The sequence below is a fragment of the Lissotriton vulgaris genome, unplaced genomic scaffold, assembly GCF_964263255.1.
Source record: "Lissotriton vulgaris unplaced genomic scaffold, aLisVul1.2 SCAFFOLD_638, whole genome shotgun sequence".
Taxonomy (NCBI): domain Eukaryota; kingdom Metazoa; phylum Chordata; class Amphibia; order Caudata; family Salamandridae; genus Lissotriton; species Lissotriton vulgaris.
In genome coordinates, this window is record NW_028249064.1 from 844,320 (window position 1) to 865,984 (window position 21,665).

At 45.3% G+C, this 21,665-nt stretch overlaps 1 protein-coding gene across 1 annotated transcript in view; it reads right to left on the reverse strand.

Moving 5' to 3' along the window:
- Window positions 1–21,665, reverse strand: part of HOOK2 (hook microtubule tethering protein 2) — a 247,428-nt gene that overhangs the window by 103,737 nt on the left and 122,026 nt on the right. Inside the window, exons 13-15 of the mRNA XM_086950246.1 lie at window positions 16,483–16,552; window positions 15,884–16,021; window positions 15,327–15,414 (exon numbers count right to left, since the gene is read on the reverse strand). Coding sequence (XP_086806372.1) covers window positions 15,327–15,414; window positions 15,884–16,021; window positions 16,483–16,552 — 296 coding nt within the window. The remainder of the gene's footprint in view (window positions 1–15,326; window positions 15,415–15,883; window positions 16,022–16,482; window positions 16,553–21,665) is intronic.

The window sequence follows — 21,665 nt, forward strand, 5'->3', positions numbered from 1 at the left end:
AGAACGTCATGGTTGCAGCCTTCTTGTGAGTGGAGTGAGCCCGCCGGGTAATGGGGAGGGATCTCTTGGCTTTTTGATAGCAAGTCTGGATACACACAACTATCCATCTAACAATCCTTGCCTTAGATCTAGATTGTTTTTCAAAATAGTCGTTCTTTGTTGCTAAAAGGTTTAGTTCGGTCTGTGTATTACCTGAGAGTGCACTTTATATTTAAGGTATGAATCACCTTGTCTGCTACTCAGATTGGTTGGGGGAAAATGACTTGGAGCTCTATGGTCTGGTTGAGATGGGAGGAGGAAAGCAACTTAAGAAGGAACTTGGGGTTCGTCCGGAGTACTACCCTGACGGAATGAACTTGTATGAGGGATTGTTGCAGTGCGTGGGCTTGCAGCTCACTAATGCGGCATAAAGAAGTCATCGCAACAAGGAAGGCTACCTTCCAGAAGAGGTACTGTAGCAGGCAAGAGTGTAATGGTTTAAATGGGGGACCCATGAGTTCAATATTAAGGTTCCAATAGCTGAACTTTGGGAGGAAGAGGGTTAACTTGGGAGCACTTCCACAAACGCCTTGATTACGTGGATGCAAAAGAGAAAAAGGTCCTGTAAGTAGGCAGCTATACCCACTAAGTGAAGGAGAATTGAAGTGTAAGCTAGGCCTGACTTCTGGGGGTAGAGCAGGGAGCGGAGCATGTTCTGAACTGCATGTGTAAGAGGGTCTATCATCTTGGTGAAGCAGTAGTGGACAAATCTTTTTACTTTGCAGTGTACCATGCTCATGTGGTAGGTCTACTGGACTTTCACAAGACCTTAGGTGCCAGATCGCTAGATTGAGTTGCTTGGCATCTGGGTACCTGAACTGTCCTTTGTTACCGGTGAGAAGGTCCAACCTATTGGGAATCCTCCCGTGGAAGGTGGTCAACATCTCTAGCAGGGACAGATGGGAGCCACTAGGAAGAGGGGTTGTCATGTTTGCCGCATCTTCCACATCACCAACGGAAGGCGCACTGGGGGTAAGAAAAGCGTAGGCAAATGTACATAAACAGTCGATCCATAGTGCATGGCCTATGGATCGAGTATGTGGGTACCTGCCGCTGACGGCTGGGCATTTTGCATACTCAGGGGTGGCGAACATGTCTAATTTGGGAGTGCCCCAGTGCTGATGTACTGCTGCAGGACCTGCAAGTGGAGTTCCCAATCATGGAATTGTTTAAATGTCCTGCTTAACAGGTCCACCACTTCGTTCTCCACCCCGGAAGGTGCTACGGCATAAAGTGAATACGGTGATGAAGGGAGGGCCTAAAGCCAGAAGTCTGAGCCAGCAGGGAAAGGAAGAGCGAGTGCCTCCTTCGCTTCTGTAAGTAGTGCATGATGGCCATGTTGTCTATCCTGGCCAGTACTAGTTAGCCTCAAATGAGCAGTAGGAATGATCACCAGAGGCCTGAGGTAACTGGGGACTCTCTCTGATGTTAGGGAGTCCGCACACCCTGGACAGTGTTGTGGTCGAAGCGAGCTCTCTATCCAACTTGGGAGGCATCCATGTTAATGGGGACTTGCAGAATGGGGTCTAGGAAAGGTCTGCTGTGCAACAAATTGTTGTTGTTCCAGCACTGCCGAGAGCACCCCTGGATTAAACCCAAAGACAAGTAACCAGGTGGACGTCTCACTAAGGTGCTGGCGTTAATCCCACGAGCAGCAGGGTCAGCAATAGTCCGGGCCCGGTGAATAGGAAATGGGCTTTCCATCCACCACAAATTCTTTCCCCCTCTGCCTATACTTCTTGGGGAGGTGCTTTAGGAGGTCTCATCTCATCCCAATGTGCTCACTCGTACTGGGAGAGCTGGCCAAGGCAATCCTCGCATGCGTGGCCAACTGCACACTATACTTTTCCTGGGCATGTCTATCTTTTTGCTCTCCTTGTCCAGAGGAGTAGTATTTCTTGTAGCCTGGGTGTTTTGTGAGCTTACGTGCAAGGTGGACCATGTATATAGGTTAAGTCACTGGGAGAGGGTTTATATTTTTTGCCTACACTGGGTGTATATACCGTTGCCTTTACAGGCTGTTTCAAGTAGTTTGTGGTGGTGTTAAGCATATCCTTCAGCACAGGAAGGAATTGCACTGGGTGTTGGGTCTTAGAAGGTGAATCCATCAGGAAGACAAGTGGCTACCCTCTGAATTACTTCATGGTAGGTTGTAGTGTCATCTGGTGGGAAGACCTAGCTGGGTACAGATCAGGGACTGAGCCACCTGGGGAAGTGGGTTGGGGGCGGTAAGGAAAATGCTACTTACCAGTATGCATCTGTTCTTGGCATGTAGAGCTGCAGAGTCTTACACTATGCATTAGATCGCCACCTGGTGTTGGGCTCGGATGATTGCAGGTTGTGGTCTTCTTGGAGAAGTCTTTGTAGTCACGATATAGGTGACTCCTCCCTTGGACAATAATGCGCATGGGCATCTGCTCCATCCTTAGATTGTTTTTAGCCATGACGGGACATGATGGAGTTAGTATAAGTGAAGAAAAAATGCGCATGGGCATCTGCTCCATCCTTAGATTGTTTTTCGCCATGATGGGAAATGATCGAGTTAGTATAAGTGAAGGAAAAAAAAGGGATGTCCATGCGTGTGCATCTAAATAAGATGAGAACTGGAATGGATACAAGTCCGGGGAGGCGGCAGGGCGTGTACGACTCTGCAGCTCTCTTGCATCCTGTATCATTAAACAAACGATGTTCGATCTTTTATAGAATCGTGCACGACTAAAAAGATACTAGAGGACCGCAACACAATGATGGCCTCCTTCTGAAGAGAGATATTACCCAGAAAATACTATTCCCTATATAAGGTAATCTAAATGGTTAAAACATAGGATTGTTACCTAGATAGCTCCGTTAAATACAGCCAACTAATCGATACGCATATGTATTTACCCAATAGGAAATGATTGCTGATTTATCTCAGAATCTCCCTCTTTTTATAACAATACAACTGAGACCATCTAATTGGAACGTCAGAAAAATAGAGGACCGACTCGACGGTAATTTCAAGCTATACTTGAGTATGATAAAGTTGTCTACTGTACGAAATAGCCAGACTTACAATATAATTAACTCGCCTTAAATAATATGCTCTGAGGAAAGTATTTCCCTTTAAACCTTTTTATCTATAACACTACGCAGAACAATAAGAGTGTCGTTTCTTTCTCTAACTTTACCATAGTGTCCAAAAAACTTCCCGATTTTGGATTGGACAAAATAAAAGCCACCATATAAGTGCGGAATTCTCTCTCCACCCTATGGAATAGAACAGACCAGATAATAACCTTTCAAGATTTTAAACACAAATACCTTAATAGTAAGTATATATTCATCTTACTTAATCCATAGGTTAGGCCTGCCTATTTAGTGAACCAAAAGGGACTACAATATGTTTCTACCAAACTGCTTTCATCTTCCCTACTGTGTTCTGTTTTTCATCCGCTTTCTCGTTCTTTTTTCAACTCCGAACTGGAGGTCACTTTTGTTAAGTGACCCACATGTCTACACAAGTCAGATACAAAAGATATGCCAATGAATAAGTATGTAACCTAATAGGTGGAAATGTTTCAGGCACAATCTATAGAATCAATGGATGTTCAAACAGTAAATATAAATACAGGATTTAAATAAGATACAAATGTATAATGAAATTTTCACATAGAGATGAATAGAATTATGTTTTCTTTCCCCATTTTTGATAAATACATATAGCTGCTTTTTTGTGATAAGTATGAAGTGATATAAAGAGGTATATTATGTACTGTCAATACTGACCCATTGAGTTCTCTTGTGGATACATATATCACTGTAGATAAATAACAAAATAGAAAGTGACCCAAATAGATAATGCTAAGTTTCTTTTTATATTTCCCTTTTTGTAGATTTACGTTGTATTATGTCAAGTTTTGTCTTTTTGTCAATGACGGTCACCTGACGAAGGCTACTGGCCGAAACGCGCGTAGTTGCTATATTCCACCGCTTTGCCTACTTCACTGCTACATCGACCAGAAAATTTGTGTTTGGTTTTGTATAGTGTATTTTTGTAGTGTTTATTGTATATTAATATATATGTATGAAATGTATGTTGATTAATGTATTATTTAAGAGATGCAATATATTTATAAAAAGAAAACGAGAAATATTTAAAAATAAAAATAATTTAATCAAATAAAAAATCTTCTATTTTATAATCTCTTTGATATTACAATCAAGAAGGGTCACTTTGAGTGTTACTCAATCTATGGGCAGTTCATAACTACAAGTTCTGCTAGTGGGAGTGTTGTGTCGCTCTCTTGTTTTCATAAACGACTCTGCAGCTCTACTTGCCAAGAACAGATGCATACTGGTAAGTAGAATTTTCGTTCGAGGCATATGAGCTGCAGATGATACACTATGCATCGATTGTGCAGCAGTGTCTCCCCTAGCGGGGGTCGCTTGTATCCATTGCAGTAGTCTGAAATAGTGTTCTAAGGACAGCCTGGCCTACTGCAGCTTGCCCCTTGGCTTGCACATCAACACAATAGTGTTTAGTGAAGGTGTGTGGTGTAGATCATGTTTCTGCCTTGCATTGTCCTCTAAGAGTATATTTCCTAAGAAAGCCATAGAGGCTCCTAGTTTGCGAGTGGAGTGTGCTCTAGGAGGAACTGTTAAGTGTATGTTTAGCTTTTTGATAGCATATTTGTATACACTTTACAATCCACCTGGCAATCCCACCTTTAGAGATAGGGTTGCCTTTGTGTGGAGGAGAGAAAGATACAAACAATTGTTTTGTCTTTCTAAAGGATTTAGTTCTATCTATGTAGTATAGCAGAGCTCTTAACATCTAATGTGTGTAAGGCCCTTTCTGCTACAGAGTCTGGGTTTTGGAAAAACACAGGTAACTCTACAGATTGGTTTAGGTGAAAAGGTGTGATAACCGTTGGAAATATTTTTGCATTAGACCTAAGAACCACTTTATTAGAATGCATTTGAAAAAATGGTTCTTGTATAGTGAACACTTGTATTTCGCTTAGGTTTCTGAGAGAGGTGATGGCAACAAGGAAAGCAGTTTTCCATGTCAGAAATTGCAGTTCACATTTATGTAGAGCCTCAAAAGGGGGTCCCGTGAGTCTCGTAAGGACAATATTCAGGTTCCATGGTGGAAACCTAGGATGGATTATTCTTTTCAATCCTTCCATTAATGCTTTGATTGCAGGTACCCTAAAAAGAGACAGGTGCTGCCTGTTTTGTAAATAGGCTACAATTGCTGCAAGATGTAGGCGTATGGAAGAGAATGCCAAATTAGACCTCTGTAGATGTAAAAGGTAACAAATGATATTTTGGATGGAAGCATCCAGTGGATTAATGTGATTATTTTTGCAATATATTGCAAATCTTTTCCATTTGGCGGCATAACACGCTCTAGTAGTGGGCTTCCTAGCCTCTTTAACGATATTCATACAGTCTGGTGGTAGGTTAAGATAACCAAACTCTAAGACTTCAGACACCCAGACCCAAACCGACTGAATTTGGCGATCTGGTTCCTGATTTCTCCATGGTTCGGTTTAACAGCAAGGGTGTGAGCTGTAACCTGTGATGTGGAACTAGAGAGAGAGATCTAGTAGTGTGGTGAACCACGGTTGGCGTGCCCATGTGGGAGCTACTAGTATGAGCTTGAGAGACTGTTTGAGCTTGAGCACTACTAGTGGAATGAGGGGAAGAGGCGGAAAAGCGTACACATCTGCCTGACCAGTTCATCCATATTGCATTGCCCTCTGACCGTGGGTGTGGGAACCTGGCGGCGAAGGTTGGGCATTTTGCATTTTCGTGGGTGGCAAACAGGTCTATGTGTGGATTCCCCCACCGTTGGAAGAATGGCTGAAGAACTTGTGGATGTAGTTCCCATTTGTGAATCTGTTGCGACTGCCGACTTAACAGATCAGCTATCTGATTGTGAACTCCTGGAAGGTGTTCCGCTAACAGATATATGTTTTGAGGAATGGCCCATCTCCAAATGTTCTGTCCGAGCTGGGACAGTTGCAGAGAGTGTGTCCCCCCTGTTTTTGTATATAGTACATTGCTGTCATATTGTCCGTCCGGATTAAGACAGCTTTGTTCTGTACTTGAAGTTGAGAAGTTTTGAGTGCTAAGAATATCTCTAGCAGCTCTAGATGGTTGATATGGAACAGTTTCTGTTGGTTGTTCCATTGACCTTGAGTAGTATGGTGTAAGAGATGGGCTCCCCATCCTGTGAGGGAGGAGTCTGTTGTGAGCACTATTTGTGGAACAGGCTCGAGGAACGGCTGTCCTCTTGTCAAGTTTTTGGTGTTCCAACATTGCAGAGAGTGATGCGTACGGCTATCTACCAACACCAGGTCTGTGAGCTGACCTGGAGCCTGATTCCACTGTTGTGCCAGACATTTTTGTAATGGACGCATTTGCAGTCTTGCATGTGGTACTATGAAGATGCAAGATGCCATCATGCATATTAATCTCATGAACACCCTTGCTTGGAGAGACTGTTGGTGTTGAAAAGTGGAGACTAAGGCTTGAATGCTCTGTATTCTGGCTGAACTGGGATACGCTAGAGCTGTAGATGTGTTTATGGTAGCTCCTAGATACTGATGCATGTGCAAAGGCTCTAGGTGAAACTTTGTGTAGTTGATCGTGAACCCTAAGTTGTGCAGCAGTTGAATTGTCTGCTGTGTGTGTTGTACACATTGGTGGAATGATTTGGCTTTTATGAGCCAATCGTCCAGATAATGGAAGACGTGTATCTGTTGTCTTCTGAGATGTGCTGCTACTACTGCTAAGCACTTTGTGAACACCTGTGGTGCTGTTGTGACACCAAATGAAAGGACTTTGAACTGATAGTGTTGTCCTTGTATTACAAACCTTAGGTACTTCCTGTGAGCAGGATGTATTGGAATGTGAAAATAGGCGTCCTTCAGGTGTAGCGTTGAAAGGAAATCGCCTTGTTGCAGTAGTGGGAGCACTTGTTGCAGAGTGATCATATGAAAATGATCTGATTGTATGTAATGGTTGAGGGGCCTGAGGTCGAGAATTGGTCTTAGTGTCCAGTCTTTTTTGGTAATTAGAAAATACAGCGAGTAAACCCCTGTTTCTTGTTCCTCTAATGGGACTAGTTGAATAGCATCTTTTTGTAGAAGTGCTAGAACTTCTTTTTGAAGCAGAGTCAGGAGATCTGTAGACATAGGACGCTGCCTGGGTGGTATGTTTTGGGGGGGTGGTTGCTGTAAGTTCTAGGCAGTAGCCATGTTGGATAATCTGTCTCACCCACCTGTCTGTTGTGATGGAGTTCCAGACAGGCAGAAACTGTGTTAATCTGCCCCCCACAGGAGTGAAATGCTGTTGAGGGAGCAGAGGGAAGTCACTGTTTAGTTGTGGAAGAGGAGCAATTGTTGTTGTTCCCGCGACCTCTTCCCTTGTTATTATTGCCTCTGTATCCTCCTCTAAAATACCCTTTGTTAGAGGATGTTTGTTTTTGCATCTTGAAAGATGTTGTGGTATCTGCTCCAGTTTGTTTGGAGCCTCCTCTATAAAAGGAGCGACGAAAAGAACCTCTAGTCTGTGTGGACTGTAGAAGTCCCATAGACTTTGCAGTGTCTGTGCCCTTTTTCATTTTCTCCAGTGTAGTGTCTACTTCTGGGCCAAATAATTGGTTTGGATTAAAAGGCTGGTTTAAAATTGTGGTTTGCACCTCTTGTTTGAACCCTGAAATGCGCAAACACGCATGTCTTCGGAGTATGACACTAGTATTTACGGCTCTAGCTGCTGTGCCTGCGACATCTAGTGCACATTTTATTGAGGCATTTGAAATTAATTTGCCTTCTTGTATGAGCTCTGTTGCCTGATCTTTATATTGATCTGGGAGGTGTTGTAGTAATGTCTCTAATTGGTCGTAATGGGCTCTGTCATAACGTGAGAGAAGGGCTTGTGTATTTGCTATGTGCCATATATTTGTAGCTTGTGCAGCTATTCTTTTACCCGACGCATCAATAACTTTGGATTCTTTGTCAGGGGGGGCGTTTCACCAGAAGTCTGAATTCGCCCCGTTTCTTGCATTGGACACTACTAAAGAGTCTATTGGAGGATGTCCTTTAATATAGGTTGGATCAGAGGGTGCAGGCCTATATTTCTTTTCTATTCTTGTATTTAATACCCTAGTGCGTACAGGATCTTTGAATATCTCTGGAGCATGCTTAATGACTCCTTTGATCATGGGAAGAATTTGAGTAGATCTGTGTGATGGCTCAAATGTATCCAACAGAAAATCTTCCTCCACGTCGTCAGAATGCATTGTGACATTGTGGTAGAGAGCAGCTCTGTGTAAGAGGTGATTAAAACCAATGCTGTCTTCTGGAGGAGAAGGTTTTGACGGGTATAACTGTGGATCAGGGACATCAGGCACATTATGTGGTGGAAAAGTATAGATAACCTCATCTAAAGGATATGTATTTGGGTCTGCATGTGGATCCTCTCCTCCACCTAAGTCATACTCCTCATCAGTTTGCGGTGAATGTGATGATGCAGGAGAGGGGACAGGAGAGATATGAAGTGATATGTAAGGAGGGACAGGAGAGGAAGGAGATACAGGAGCTGGAGGGTGCATAGGAGAAGTTGTACAGTCCTTCCTTTTGGCAGGAACCACAGGTGGAGGTGGTGTTTCTGCTGGTCTCTTTTTATGAGGTATAGAACCTACATGTCCAGTCTTTGGGTTTATGTAGATCTTCTTTTGTTTAGGATCTGGTTTAAACAGTACTTTTTCCTCTACAATCTTCTTCGGCGTCTATTTTTTCGGTTCCGACAGAGTTGTTTTGGGCGTTTTGCTATGGGAGGTGTTCCAGCGTCCTGTGGCAAAGTTCTCGGTGCCGAAGGTGTTTGTTTCGGCTTGGCAGGCGTGTCCGAGGACTTAGGAATCTTGGAATCGGGCTTTGTGTGTTTTGGCACTGAAGCAGGAGTCTTCGGAGTGGAAGCTGGCCTCGTCGACTTTGTGGCGTCGGACATTGGCTTTCCCTCTATAGTTTTGGAAGTCGACTGCTTTGGAGCCGGAGCTTCTTTCGGTGCCTGTACCTCTTTAGGCTTTGGTGTCGAAGGATCTTCCGCTTTCAGTGCCGAAGGGTCTTTTGGCCGCGGTGTCGAAGGGTCTTTGGGCTTCGGTGCGGATGGAGGTGGTGGAATCGTCACGTGTGGTTTGCTCGGTGCCGAAGCACCTGAAGGCGTAGTTGTTTTCCTCAGAGCCGAGCTCGAAGGCTGGGCTTTAGGAGGAAGTACTTGTCTCGACTGGGCCCCTTGGGCGGAGTGCTGACCTTTGCATTTGGCTTGGGCAGTGTATGTGGTGCAGGGGCAGGAGTACTCACGGGTTGACGTGATGGAATCGAGTCATCTGAGTCTTCTGCCTCCGATATGATCTGGAGATCAGGCAAATCTTCTTCTGGGACTAGCGGAACCTCGTCATCGAAGATATTCTCCGGTGCTGGGGCTGATCTCATCTCGTGTCGACGGGCCCTCCGATCCGGATGGTCTTTTTCGATCGGAAAGATGCACAAGCTGTGCAGTTTGACTTGTCGTGATCTGGCGACAGACAGAGGTTGTAGACCTCGTGATGATCGCTATGTGGAAATTTTGCTCGACATACCGGGCATTTTTTGAACGGAGTTCTTTCCATGTGGTGTAGGCCGCACGGCGTAGATATGCCCAACGGCCTGCGTCGATGAACCGGAATAGAGTCGCTGGCGTCAAAAGTTGTATATTCGATGTCAATATTAGTTGTAGGAAGTTTTTGCGCTTCGAAGTTGCTGAAAAAGTTTTTTTAGCCAGAGTGGAGAAACTTTCATCCGAACCCAGTGGCGGAAAAAAACAATCTAAGGATGGAGCCGATGCCCATGCGCAGTATTGTCCAAGGAAAGAGTCACCTATATTGTGACTACAAAGACTTCTCCAAGAAGACAACAACCTTCAATCATCCGAGCTCAACACCAGGTGGCGATCTAATGCGTAGTGTACGATCTCCAGCTCATATGCCTCGAACCCATTGTTACACAGGTCGTCAGTAGGCATGGAGTGTTAAGGTGCGTCTTTGGGGGGATTGGGGGGATGGGGGGGGGGGGGGGGGGGGGGTCGGTGAAGTGGGATGCTTTTTCCGCAAGATGACTGGGGTGATCCCGTTGCTGAGTAAGGCAGAGGAGATGTGTTTAGTGCAGTCAGTAGTGGTGGTGGTGGTGGAGGAGGTGATATTGGAGGTGTAACAGGGAAAGGGCTGGTGCCTGGGTCCTTGACCCTCGAGCTTAGAAGGTGAAGGAGACTCCAAAGCAATTTCTTCCTCGAACATGAACTTAATCTTTCATGGCACAGGCACGTCTCAATGGTATATAGCTCTTCCTGCATCAGCTTGAAGCTGGATTGCTCCGATCCCTCAAAGCCAACCGTAGAGGGTGTATTCAGGGTAAAGTGCTGTTGGAGCCGATAGAGTTCTGGATGTCAAGGCTGCTTTCGGGAATAGACATGGGTTTCAGTGCCAGAGTAGGCTTTTGGCCTGAAGGTCCTTTCACCTTCAAAGGTCTATGTAAAATCTTCGGGCTAGAAGGATGTGTCAGTTTGGTGCCTAAATGGAGGAGTGTTGTTGGCTCCGAAGGCTTTGTTCAATGTTGACCATGGCCCGAGGGCAGTGGTGGACTAGGTGTTTTTTGTTGTTGTTTGTTTTCACTTATTTTTAAACGCCAGCACATATTTATTAGAGTATACCATATGGTGGTGCTCCTAGCCTATGTTTTCAGCTCAGCAAGCACGTTTAGCAATTCAATGTATTCACATAAATGATTAAACTCACACTTCCAGGCCATCCCTATAGTTGAGAGGTACCTGCAATTGTTCAAAATGACACACAGTGTGATTGTTAATAGCTAATAGGTAATGTTGGCACTACCATTTGACAGCCGTGGCAGACTTTGAGAGTGGTGCCAGCTGTAGTAAAACGCTCGGAGCCCTGACACCTATATTTTTTTACAAATTAAGCATTACCAATAATAAAAAACTAAAACACAATAAATCATCACTGTCGAAAGTGATAGGCTCGTTTTGGTGATGTTCATCACTATCCAGAAATGCAACTTCACATATTTCAAGATGGTGGAGGGGTATAAGCCCGTACACTCACCCACCACCCATTCCACTTTGATAAACTAATCTACCATGCCAACAAGCAGCACTGGGGATGAAGTGCTTAAAAGTACGGAAGAGACGGACATAAGGGGCACCATCCACGTCTTCCCTTGGACTCCTAAACAGCCTCACTAGAACATAGAGTCCACTCTGCGGGAGACTCTGGAGCAAGCTTCAGTACTGCATGTCACAATTTGCCAACCACTATATCTTGCAGTGATGTGACCGCATGAATAGTCACCACTGTAACCAAGCAGAGGCTTCGACTAACACGGACGACTGGCCTGTCCAATGAGCACCTACTGCTCCATTGGATCCAAGATGTTGAGCAGTTAAAACTGCCCCTATGTGGGCACCCATCCTATCTTCCAAGCCCCTGTGACACAGAGCGCTCCCTCAAACTACACAGTCCAGAGCTGCAGACCACCAGGGTCTCATGTCACAATTGGCAAACATGCCACCCTGAGCCTAGATTATGCAGTAGATGATGATTTATGTGGCAAATAAGGCAGTTCCATTATATGAATATATGATGTTTTTTCGCACACGTTTACAACGCATGCCATAACAATGCGGTTGTTACAACGACTGTTGTTATTTCGCATACCGTTACCACGCAAGTCGGAACAACGACTTGCACTAGGTGGCGCTGGATGTTGGAATAGTATAATTTACTATTCCAACTCCGGTCTGTGCGGACACCAGGGAAGGTGTAGGATTTTAAATCCAACACCTTCTGCCCCCCAACGCAATTCATTGTTCAGACTTGCGCTGTAACGGTATGCGAAATAACAACGCAGTCATTGTAACAGCCGCGTTATGGCATTCGTTGTTAAGCATGCGAATAAATGCTGTTTACTTCCTGGAAGTAGCTTGGCTCTAAAAACCATTGCAATACTATTTTCTTCATACACAGTTACATACTGGAATGAAGGAAAAATTAAACAATAATTATATATCTTCGTGGTAAATATTTGAGAGAGTCTATTGAGCCCTTTAAATACAAATATAACACACAGAATGAGCTAAGAAGACCATTTCAGCTTTGCCAAGAAGTCAGGTGGCTTGCAACAACATAGGATGAATAAATCATCAATGATTATTTTCTTAGTCACCACATGGAATTCCACAACCGTTTTTTTGTTCTTCAAGTACTTTACACCAATGTATTTCATTATTTTGTAACTTTTAAACAGGCTACTATTTCCGTTAGGTGAATAAAAAATATTGACTTCATAGGAATTACAAAAGGTACTTTAAAAGAAGCACAATAGCCAAGTAAAACAGGAACAATAAAGATAAGGAGAGGCAAACTGCCAGCAAGACGGGGATCATGGGATGTCCTGGTCTAGGTTCTTTATCAGACTGCACACCGTAGCCATTCTTTTTTTTTATATCCTCATTCGCCACCAACCTCACCTCAGTTCACACTCAAGATGTCTATACCCACATTCAGCAAGCTGAGAGGTGTAGGCAATTGGAAGTGGAGACCGGCCTACAGGTACCAGGACTTGCTTGGGTGCTAATGAAGGACCAGCTGAGAACTCTTCCGCCAAGCTCCAAGAGCTAAGTGACACTCGTCGTAAAACTGCTAGAGAAAAAAAACTGGGAGTAGCAGACTTAGCCCGAAGAGTATTAAGGCAGCATAATTATAGGACACAGAAGAAAAAATTAAAAAAAATTCAAAAATACAAAAAAAAATAAAACTCAATCGATCAACTCTGAGCCCCATTTGAGTTGCAGCAGGTTCCAAAATGCTTTCTTTTTACTGTCTGATCTAATAAGGTCTAGCTTAGAGACCACCAAGACTGAAGTCTGCCAGTCTAGAAAGGAGGGAGGGAGTGGATTCTGCCCATCTTTTGCATAGCATAGAAAAGCCGCGATCTGGCAGGGACGTGACTATCTGCCAAACCAAAGATAATCAAAAGGTAAGTTGATGTTGATGGGACACCTCAAGGTACTTGCCAAGAAGTTTCCGATACTATCCCAAAAGGAAGCAAGGGGAAGGCATTCTTTAAACATGTGGATGTCGGAAGCTGAAGCCAGCCCACATTTCTTGCAGGGCCTTTAGTGATTTTAGAAAGTTTTTGTGGGGAGAAATAGGCCCTATGGATGGTAAACAGGTGGTTCCTTTGGAGCCATGCGGGTTTTACTACCTCATAAGACCTTGCAAGAGTTCTGCCATAAATGGTAGCAGTCTTGTGCCGGTAAGGAACCTCCCCACAGTTCCTCAGCGAGTTTGAATGAGCCATCCACAACTTCGGATATGGCTTGATACCAAAAAGAAACCTCCTTACTCCCAGGGGACTTAGTCACAAGCTTATGTTCTAGGAAGCTGCCACGCCCTATTGAATTCTTGCAATTTGTTTGTGAATAGGATTGGTCCCAGCTTTCCAGCTGAAGATATTTAAATCTAGAGGCCTGCTCAGACTTTGTCTTTAAGTTGTTCCCATGAAACAATAATACCATCAGAGACCAGGTCCCCCAGACCGCTAGCCCAGCTTCTCTCAAGGGTATTGCCAGACTATCCCTCAAACACTCAGGAGCACCCGGGGGAGTCCTAGAGGGGAGCCAGGCTGCAGAAGTAACCAAGCGCAGCCGAACCCCTCAATTTTGCCCACGTTTTAGCTAAGCCCTGGAGAACCTTAAACTTAACCTTTTAAAAAAACTTTGGGTCCCCGAATTTAAACAGAAATCCCTCCTCCAGTAAATTAGCGCCTCCAAGCATAGCTAGCAACATCCCCCGCACCGGTATTAACAGGCATTTTCAAGAGCATACGCGAGTGTGAACGTTGGAAAGCCCAAGCATAAAGCTGGAAATCTGGTAAAGCAAGGCCTCCATTCTCTCTCCTCCGCCTCTGCTTTTTCCATGCAATCCTAGGTGGTTTATATGCCCAGACAAATTAGTTAATATCCCTCTGCAGCTTGTCAATTGTATATTTTTCAAAGTGAAGGGGAATATAATTGAAGAGGAAAGTGATTTTAGGGAGTATTGACATCTCAACCAGGTTAACTCTACCTATAATGGATAAAGGGAGTAGGGCCCAGGATTTCATTAGCCTCTGGCACTCCCAAGCCACGATAGCTAGGTTAGTACCGGCGACCTTAGTGATGTCTTGAAGGTCATTAATCCCCAAGTATCTCATTTTGGAACTGATCTGGTGCTGATGCTGGGTTCCTCCAAGATTCCAAGCCATAATTTCTGTCTTCGAAGCGTTGATCTCATAACCTGAAACCATGCCAAACGGCTGGGAATGCTGTATGCAAATTAGCCGAAAGAACTAAAATATCGTCAGCATACAGGGCAACCTTCTTCTCCCACTACCCACACTTAAAAGGCTGGATGTTAGGGTCATCCCTGATCCGTTGAGCAAATGGCTCAATATATAGCTCAAAGGGGAGAGTGGGCAGCCCTCTCTGGTCCCCCTTGAGATCTTAAAGGGATCAGTTATGTTACAATAAACAAGAAGTCTGGCGGTTGGATTCTGATAGATCAACTGAAATGTACGACAGAATTTTTCCCCTAGGTTAAATTTCTTCAAGACCTCTGACAGGTAGATCCAATTCACCCTGTCGAAGGCCTTGGTAGCATCCAGAGTCATAGCTGCTAATGGGGGAGAATATGCGGAAGCCAAATCAATCGCATCAATAAAGTCATACATAAGCTCTGATAGCTGCCGACCCCCTGACAAAGCCCTTCTAATCCAGATGAAGAATGTCTCCCACCACAAGTCCCAATCTCGCTGCCAATATTGAGGTGAAGATTTTATAGTCTGTATTCAAGAGTGATATGGCCCTATATGACCCACAGCTCAATGGAGCTTTTCCTGGTTTTAAGATCAGAATTATAGTGGTGTTGTTCCACGAAGCTGGGAGCTTCAGGTCCTCCTGTAATATCGGATTAAAAAGAGACGTCAGGGTGGGGACGATCTTATCACTCATTAATCTGTAGATCTCGGCTGGGAGCCCGTCGGGGCCCGCAGCTGTTCCATTCTTACAGCGTGAAATGGCTTCCCTGACCTCAAAGTACTTATTTGCTTCACTTCCGAAACGCATTTTGGGGGGGGCGCAGGGTTGGGAAAGTGGGATGGAGGATACACGAGGAAGAAGGAAGTATTCTGAAAAACACTTACATCCTCCGCTTTGCTTCCTTGTTCCTGGAGAGCCTTCTGTAGTTCCTCGACTTGCTCCTTCACCTCCACAAGCTGCTGCTGGTTCAGCCTAGGTACAAAGGGAAAACGACAAGCATTTGGTGCCATCACACCCTTAATAAGTGCCCTAAAACCAAAGCCCTTGCCACCACGTGCCTGACCCGAGAGCAGAGGACGGCACGGGACCAGGGTTAGATTCCCGGCGCGGCAGGTTTCTGGACCAGGGTCAGCGGACTTGATAATTCTCTCGCCTCGGTGCCCACTCTGATCAGCGATCACACTCGGCAACTCTGGGTATTAGCTTGCCTCATCTTCACTAACGGCCCCACCAGACCGCCGGGGATGCCTGGCCTCACCCTGGAGATACCCATTAAGGGACCATCTCTCAGGGAAGCCAGGAAGGGTTTCGCAGCAGTCGAAGCGCCTTGGGACCCTCCGGGTAAATAGTGTGCTATATAAATGCCTATACATACATATACATACATTAGGCACCAGCCCAACCAATGCGGGCCCAATCTGCACCGCAGCACCCAGCTCACCTGTTCTCCGTCTCCAGGCGGTTCTTGGCCCGGTTCGACTCCTCCAGCAGACCCTGCAGCTCAGTCAGGCGGTCCCGGTACGTCGCTTCCTGCACACAAAGCATCTTGTTCTCGTGCTGCATCCGGACGATGGTCTCTCTGAAAGGAGAAGTGTTGCCCAGGTGAACACACCATGAGTGGATGACAGAAGCACCCCCTAGGCATGCCAGACAGGTGCACAAAAGCTCCTGAAGCTAAAACATTCCCACACAAGAGCACGCCTGCCATCATCCCTGCCAGAGGCGGAGAAAACTCGCCCAATAAAAGGCTACCAGTGGCCCACATAGTACAGAAGACAGTCACCTGGGCGGCCTCGCAAGGGGACGCGCTCCAATTCAATGAGCAGATGGGCAGACTAGAGTGATGTACTAGTACCCTCCTCTCATGGGTTAAAAGTGACAACCAGTTCTGGGCAAAAGAAACAATTGTGGCCCAAATCTGGATCCCCACAAGCTAGAGGCCACTTTAATTTGCATCAGGCACACTGTGATCCGCGCATCGGTCAGCTGCCCATACTGGCAGCTACTACTCACTCAGTCATACTTCAAGACAAACGTTACCTGAGCTCCGCAGGGACGATCTCGGATGCAAGATTGTCGACAGGAGAGGTGGTGACTTCGTGCACTGCATCTGCAGGAAGTTAAAATGGGGCATCAGCCAGTGAGAAGATTTCATGCCGATATGACAGTGCTCAAGTCCCCAAAACACCCACACCTCCCAACAATTGTGGATCACTCACCGCAAGGCATGACGGATGGTCTGGAATGAGGCCCCTTCCTGAAACTAGTAATTCTGAAACCTGTCAGTGCCAGAAAGCGAATGGGAACGTGTATTACACAAGATTGCATGCTTCCTCTGTACAAGCCTAGCACGGCACAAGAATGCAGTACCAGCTGCAGACCTCTTCCGGTTTCTGACAACACTCCACCAGTGACTTTCCTTCAACAAATGTCCCACAAAGCGATGACTAACCAGGGAGCAGCATCAGAGGCTCTCCAAATGTAATTACAAACAAGTTAAGACTGATCTGTAAGATTTCTTTGCATTTGGGAGTGGGAGGCTAAATTCGGGACTACAATCACAATCCTTGGGGAGGATGCAGGCGTGCTCTAATGCCTTCTAGCCCCCCAGCCCTGTGGTCGTACACTCGAACATCTAAGTGTGCTCACGCGAAGATCCGATCTGCCCAGAGTAGACCATAAGCCCATAACAGGTGAACTCTTCTGTGCCCTGGCTGTCCACGCCACAGACACGGTCAGCCTCCAGTGCCCGCTCTGCACGCTTAATAGATGCACCTGCCTTCGAGAGCTCGTGACACTGGTTAAGCAACTTAGACCCACCTCAGACGAGGCCCCCTGGTGTGAGCACGAGGACGTCAGCTCCAACATCTGCATCATCTAATTGGTGCATGGTACTCCAACCGCTCCTGCACAACAGTGCATTGCTTTTAACGCGAACTGGAGGTAGAAGTTCCTTTCTGCACAATAGTGCCTTGCTTTTAAAGTGCTCCTTTCTCCAGCATTAATATTTCCTGCCATTCTGTTAAACACAGGACTCGCAATGCCTACTAGGCAATGTATTATAACAGCATCCAACTGAATCATACATTCAGACTTTCCTGGCAGAAAAGAATAACTGTATGAAATTTGAAAACCAAGTGTAACCTTGAAGCTCGGGCACATATTTGGCAATATTTTGTTTCTAAAACGCCAACCGCCTGCCAAATGAATAACTGCCTCGGACTGCCTTGGCTTTCACTGAATGGAAGGGACAGAGGCAGCCATAAGCAAATGACTCCTTCCATTGGAAGGTCTAGAGCACTGCTTCGCTCTGATTCTGCCCACAAAAGTCAGAATCATTTGTTTGGATTGGTATCTGGGTCAGTGTAGTATATGCAACCCCAGCCTGGAGAGGGAGCGCAGTCTGGGAATTGGTCTCCAGAGAGCAAAGTAAGCCTGTTTTAGTCCGTCAAAGTGCTTGTGGACCTGAAGCAGTCTTAGTTGGTTCAGTGAGCGCTTCAACTTGCTCCAGAGAGTGAAGCGCTATGCCTACTGCTAAGCCTTCTGAGGGAGGCTCAAACATTTGGTACCCTGCTGACTTGGTAGCTATAGGAGTCAATGAGGGAGAGAGCAGCGATTCGTATCCTGAGGAAGCAAAGCTGCCACTGAACATAGAACATTTTGACTCCACCAATTGACACGGTGAATGGCTCCATCAATTAAACCGAAAGATCTCACTGGCCTATTTCAGAGCTATTCTACAAGCGGAAATTCTCTCTGAAAGCCACTTCAGTGCAAGCTCCCGTAAGCTCCATCCGAGGATATAGAGCCCTGTCCAGCCTGAGCCTCCTGGCACCTTCTCATAAATGGTACAAAAACACAACTAGAAGCAGTCCAACATTACAAATGGCCTTGATTCACAGTACTTACCAAGGCACAACCTTCTGCCACCTTGAGAAGGACTAGCAATTTCTTATTTACTGTGCTGAGGCACAAACTTATCAGGCTTCACGGAGGCTTGTGTAGGATGAAGTCTCGTAGCCCCATCTAGCTTGTGAGAAAAGGGACTACATCAAAAGGGTCACCTGGCATTACCAACCTTTTCGATCAGAACAAAGGTTCAGTTCCTTTTTGCCAAGGTCCGCTGAATAGACCCAGAGAGACTTTTTCCAAAATGTATACTTCTGCTTCCCCATAGAGGTATTCATTTTGTAGCCATTCCATTTCTGCATTTTATTAACCTTGTTTGGTGTATCCTTTTTTGTTATTTTTTTCCGCTCTGTTACCTTGTATCATACAGCAATTCCAGAGGGCAGGTTTCGAAATGGCAATACTGCTGAAAGCACGATAGTTTCGGCACATCTTTGATAACTTTTAAGGATCCAGAGATCCAGCTGTTGTACGAGTTTAGGCACCTCGCTACCCCCTTACGGTCGCCTGGTAGGTATATTTCTTAACTAAGGTCTGAGAATTGTGCTTGAAGACAATGATAGAAGCACAGTGCCTATCAAAACACAGCGCAGCACTTCTCTATAGTGACTTTAACTCCTGTGCGCAACTTCAAACCCAAGCAAACCATAGTTCATACAAAAATAGACCTGTATGAATATCTGTACAATAGGAAGGTTCATCAAATCTCAGCGTGCGCCAGACATATTTCCGGAGAAGCTATAAATTAATTAATAAGCATTACCAGTCCCATAGTGAAGCTGTAGCAGAGTCAGACAGATGTGCTGCTATTAGGTTTCAAACCACTTAACTATAACGTCAACAGAAACAGCATTAAGCAAACTTCGGCCTGGTGAAGACACAGTAAGAACTCCCATCACGTTACCGGTGACTCAGAGCAAAGGAAAGGACTGTGCTTTTTTACCTTAATGGTTGCAGTAGAAACATAACAAGTACTAAGGATGGCCACCAGGTAAAACAAGCATTGGCATAGCCAATGAGTCTCACCTTTGGGACCTTATAAGAATTTAGTTACGCAACACAATATCCCTGGTGCAACAACTGTTGCATGGCTAAACACTTATGCAATCTCAAAGGCGAGACCTATTGGCTATGCCAATGCTGGTTTACATTGCCCGGCTTTAAAGCAGGGGGCGACGCTGGCACTGCTGCGGTGCCTGTTCTTTGTGTACAGTAGGAAACTTACAGTGCTGCTGTGCCGGTTCTGTGTGTGTATGGTATCACGCTTGCACTGCTGCTGTGCCTGTTCTGTGTGTATGGTAGGAAGCTTACAGTGCTGCTGTGCCTGTTCTGTGTGTATGGTATGACTCTTGCACTACTGCTGTACCTGTTCTGTGTGTCTGGTAGGAAGCTTACAGTGCTGCTGTACCTGTTCTGTGTTTATGGTATGAGGCGTGTGTAGCTGTTGTGCCTGTTCTGTGTGCATGATATGAAGCTTGCACTGTTGATGCACCTGTTCTTTGAGTAGGGTATGAAACGTGTGCTGCTGTCCCTGTTCTGTGTGTATAGTATGAAGTTTTATCTGCTGCTGTCCCTGTTCTGTGTGTATGGTATGAAGCTTGCGCTGCTGCTGTGCCTGTTCTATATGTAAGGGTATGAAGCTTGCACTGGACCTTTGCTTGTTCTGTGTAAATGGAGTGAAGATTGCACTGCTGCTGTGCCTATTCTGTGTTTATCTAGCTTCTACTGCTGCTGTGCCTGTTCTGCATGATTTTTCAGAAGCCTGCGCCTATTCAGTGTCTTTTTTGAGTGTGCGGTTCTTGTGCACAATATATTAAGAGTTTACTGCTGTTGTTTCAGATCTGGGTGCATGCCTAGTGGAAGCCAATTTCTGCTGTACCTGTTCTGTCTGTATTGTATGAAGTGTGGCGGGCTGTTGTGCTTGTTCTAGGGGTGTATGGTATGAAGCTGTGCCTGTCGGGAGTGCATGAAAAGTATGACGTTTGTACAGCAGCAGCGCAAGCTTTACGCAGTGGGACTGAGGAAAACTAGACCTGCTGTTCCCTTCTGTGTCTAGTATATGCATGGGCCATTGGAATTAGGCTATTCTACGGCTGTGGGAGTTTCTGAATAATCATGGATTTGCCACATTGGCTACATAATGTAGCATTTGCTGCATTAATTACAGATTTTTTAAAAATGTAGCTCAAACGGATCAGAAGTTACTTAACAAAAAGTGTCATGTGTAGCTCAACTGCACAGTTGTGGGTCCTTTGCAAAAGTTAACAGTTGATTTACCAGTTATAGATTGCTGTATTCAACAGTTAAATCTTTACTAAGTCGTTTCAACTTTACCTAGACTATTAATATTTTAAAATGCTGAATAACAAAAGGATACCACTGATTGTGTTGTATTGTGTCTTTTCTTGACACATTATTTTGTCAACCTTACCCCAGAATTAAGTCATCGAATGCTGCCCAATTCCAGTGGCCCTGATTACCTGTGCTAGGAAAGTCTTCTATGAGTTAAGGGTGGAGTAAGGGCAAAGTAGATTTTCACTGTGTTAAGAAGAACCTGTTAAACGACAAGATTGTGTAACATGACATTTTCTTTTCCTACCACGGTATGCCAGGCACCATGCCGTGGAGAAAGTGGCTCCTGGGCCACAGCCCCAGGGTGTAGCGCAGACGGTTTGTTGGAGCTATTAAGAGTGCCATAAATAAATATACTTGTAAAATCCCCGTCTGGGTTTCGTCACGTCTCGTACACATGTGGCACGGGCACTGTTGCAGCGGACATGTGTACATATAGCTCTGATTAGTTTATTTTGTTTGTAGAAGGAGGAAAAGGAAGAGCTGTTTTTCCAATAAAAACCGTCGCATGCACCAAGTTTCTTTCTGTAGTCCTCTGAAAAGCATCTCAAGGTCGTCTGGAACGGACTACACACATTTCACTAAAATATGCTTTGGCAGAGAGAACACATTCGCAGGCTTAGACTTTAGTCACACTGCTCAGGCATCTGCCCGAAAATGGTGTCTCAGTAATCTAAATGACCAGCATTGGCTCCTAATTGGTATAAAGTTTAATTTCGCAACCCTCCCACTTTCCACTCGGCATCAGAGTAAGCTGCCTACCAAAGGCCAGTATCTGCCCCTATGATGATCTTCAGGGGTCCATGATCAGGAAATCTGGGCATTAGAGAGACATGCCTTGAGTCCGTCACCTGGGCTTCCACACAGTGCTACCACCACAACAAGAGGGCTCTCATGCGGATTTTCCTAATCTCGTCTTGATGAAACCTTTGCTCTGCAGCGCACCCCGATGGCAGGAAGCG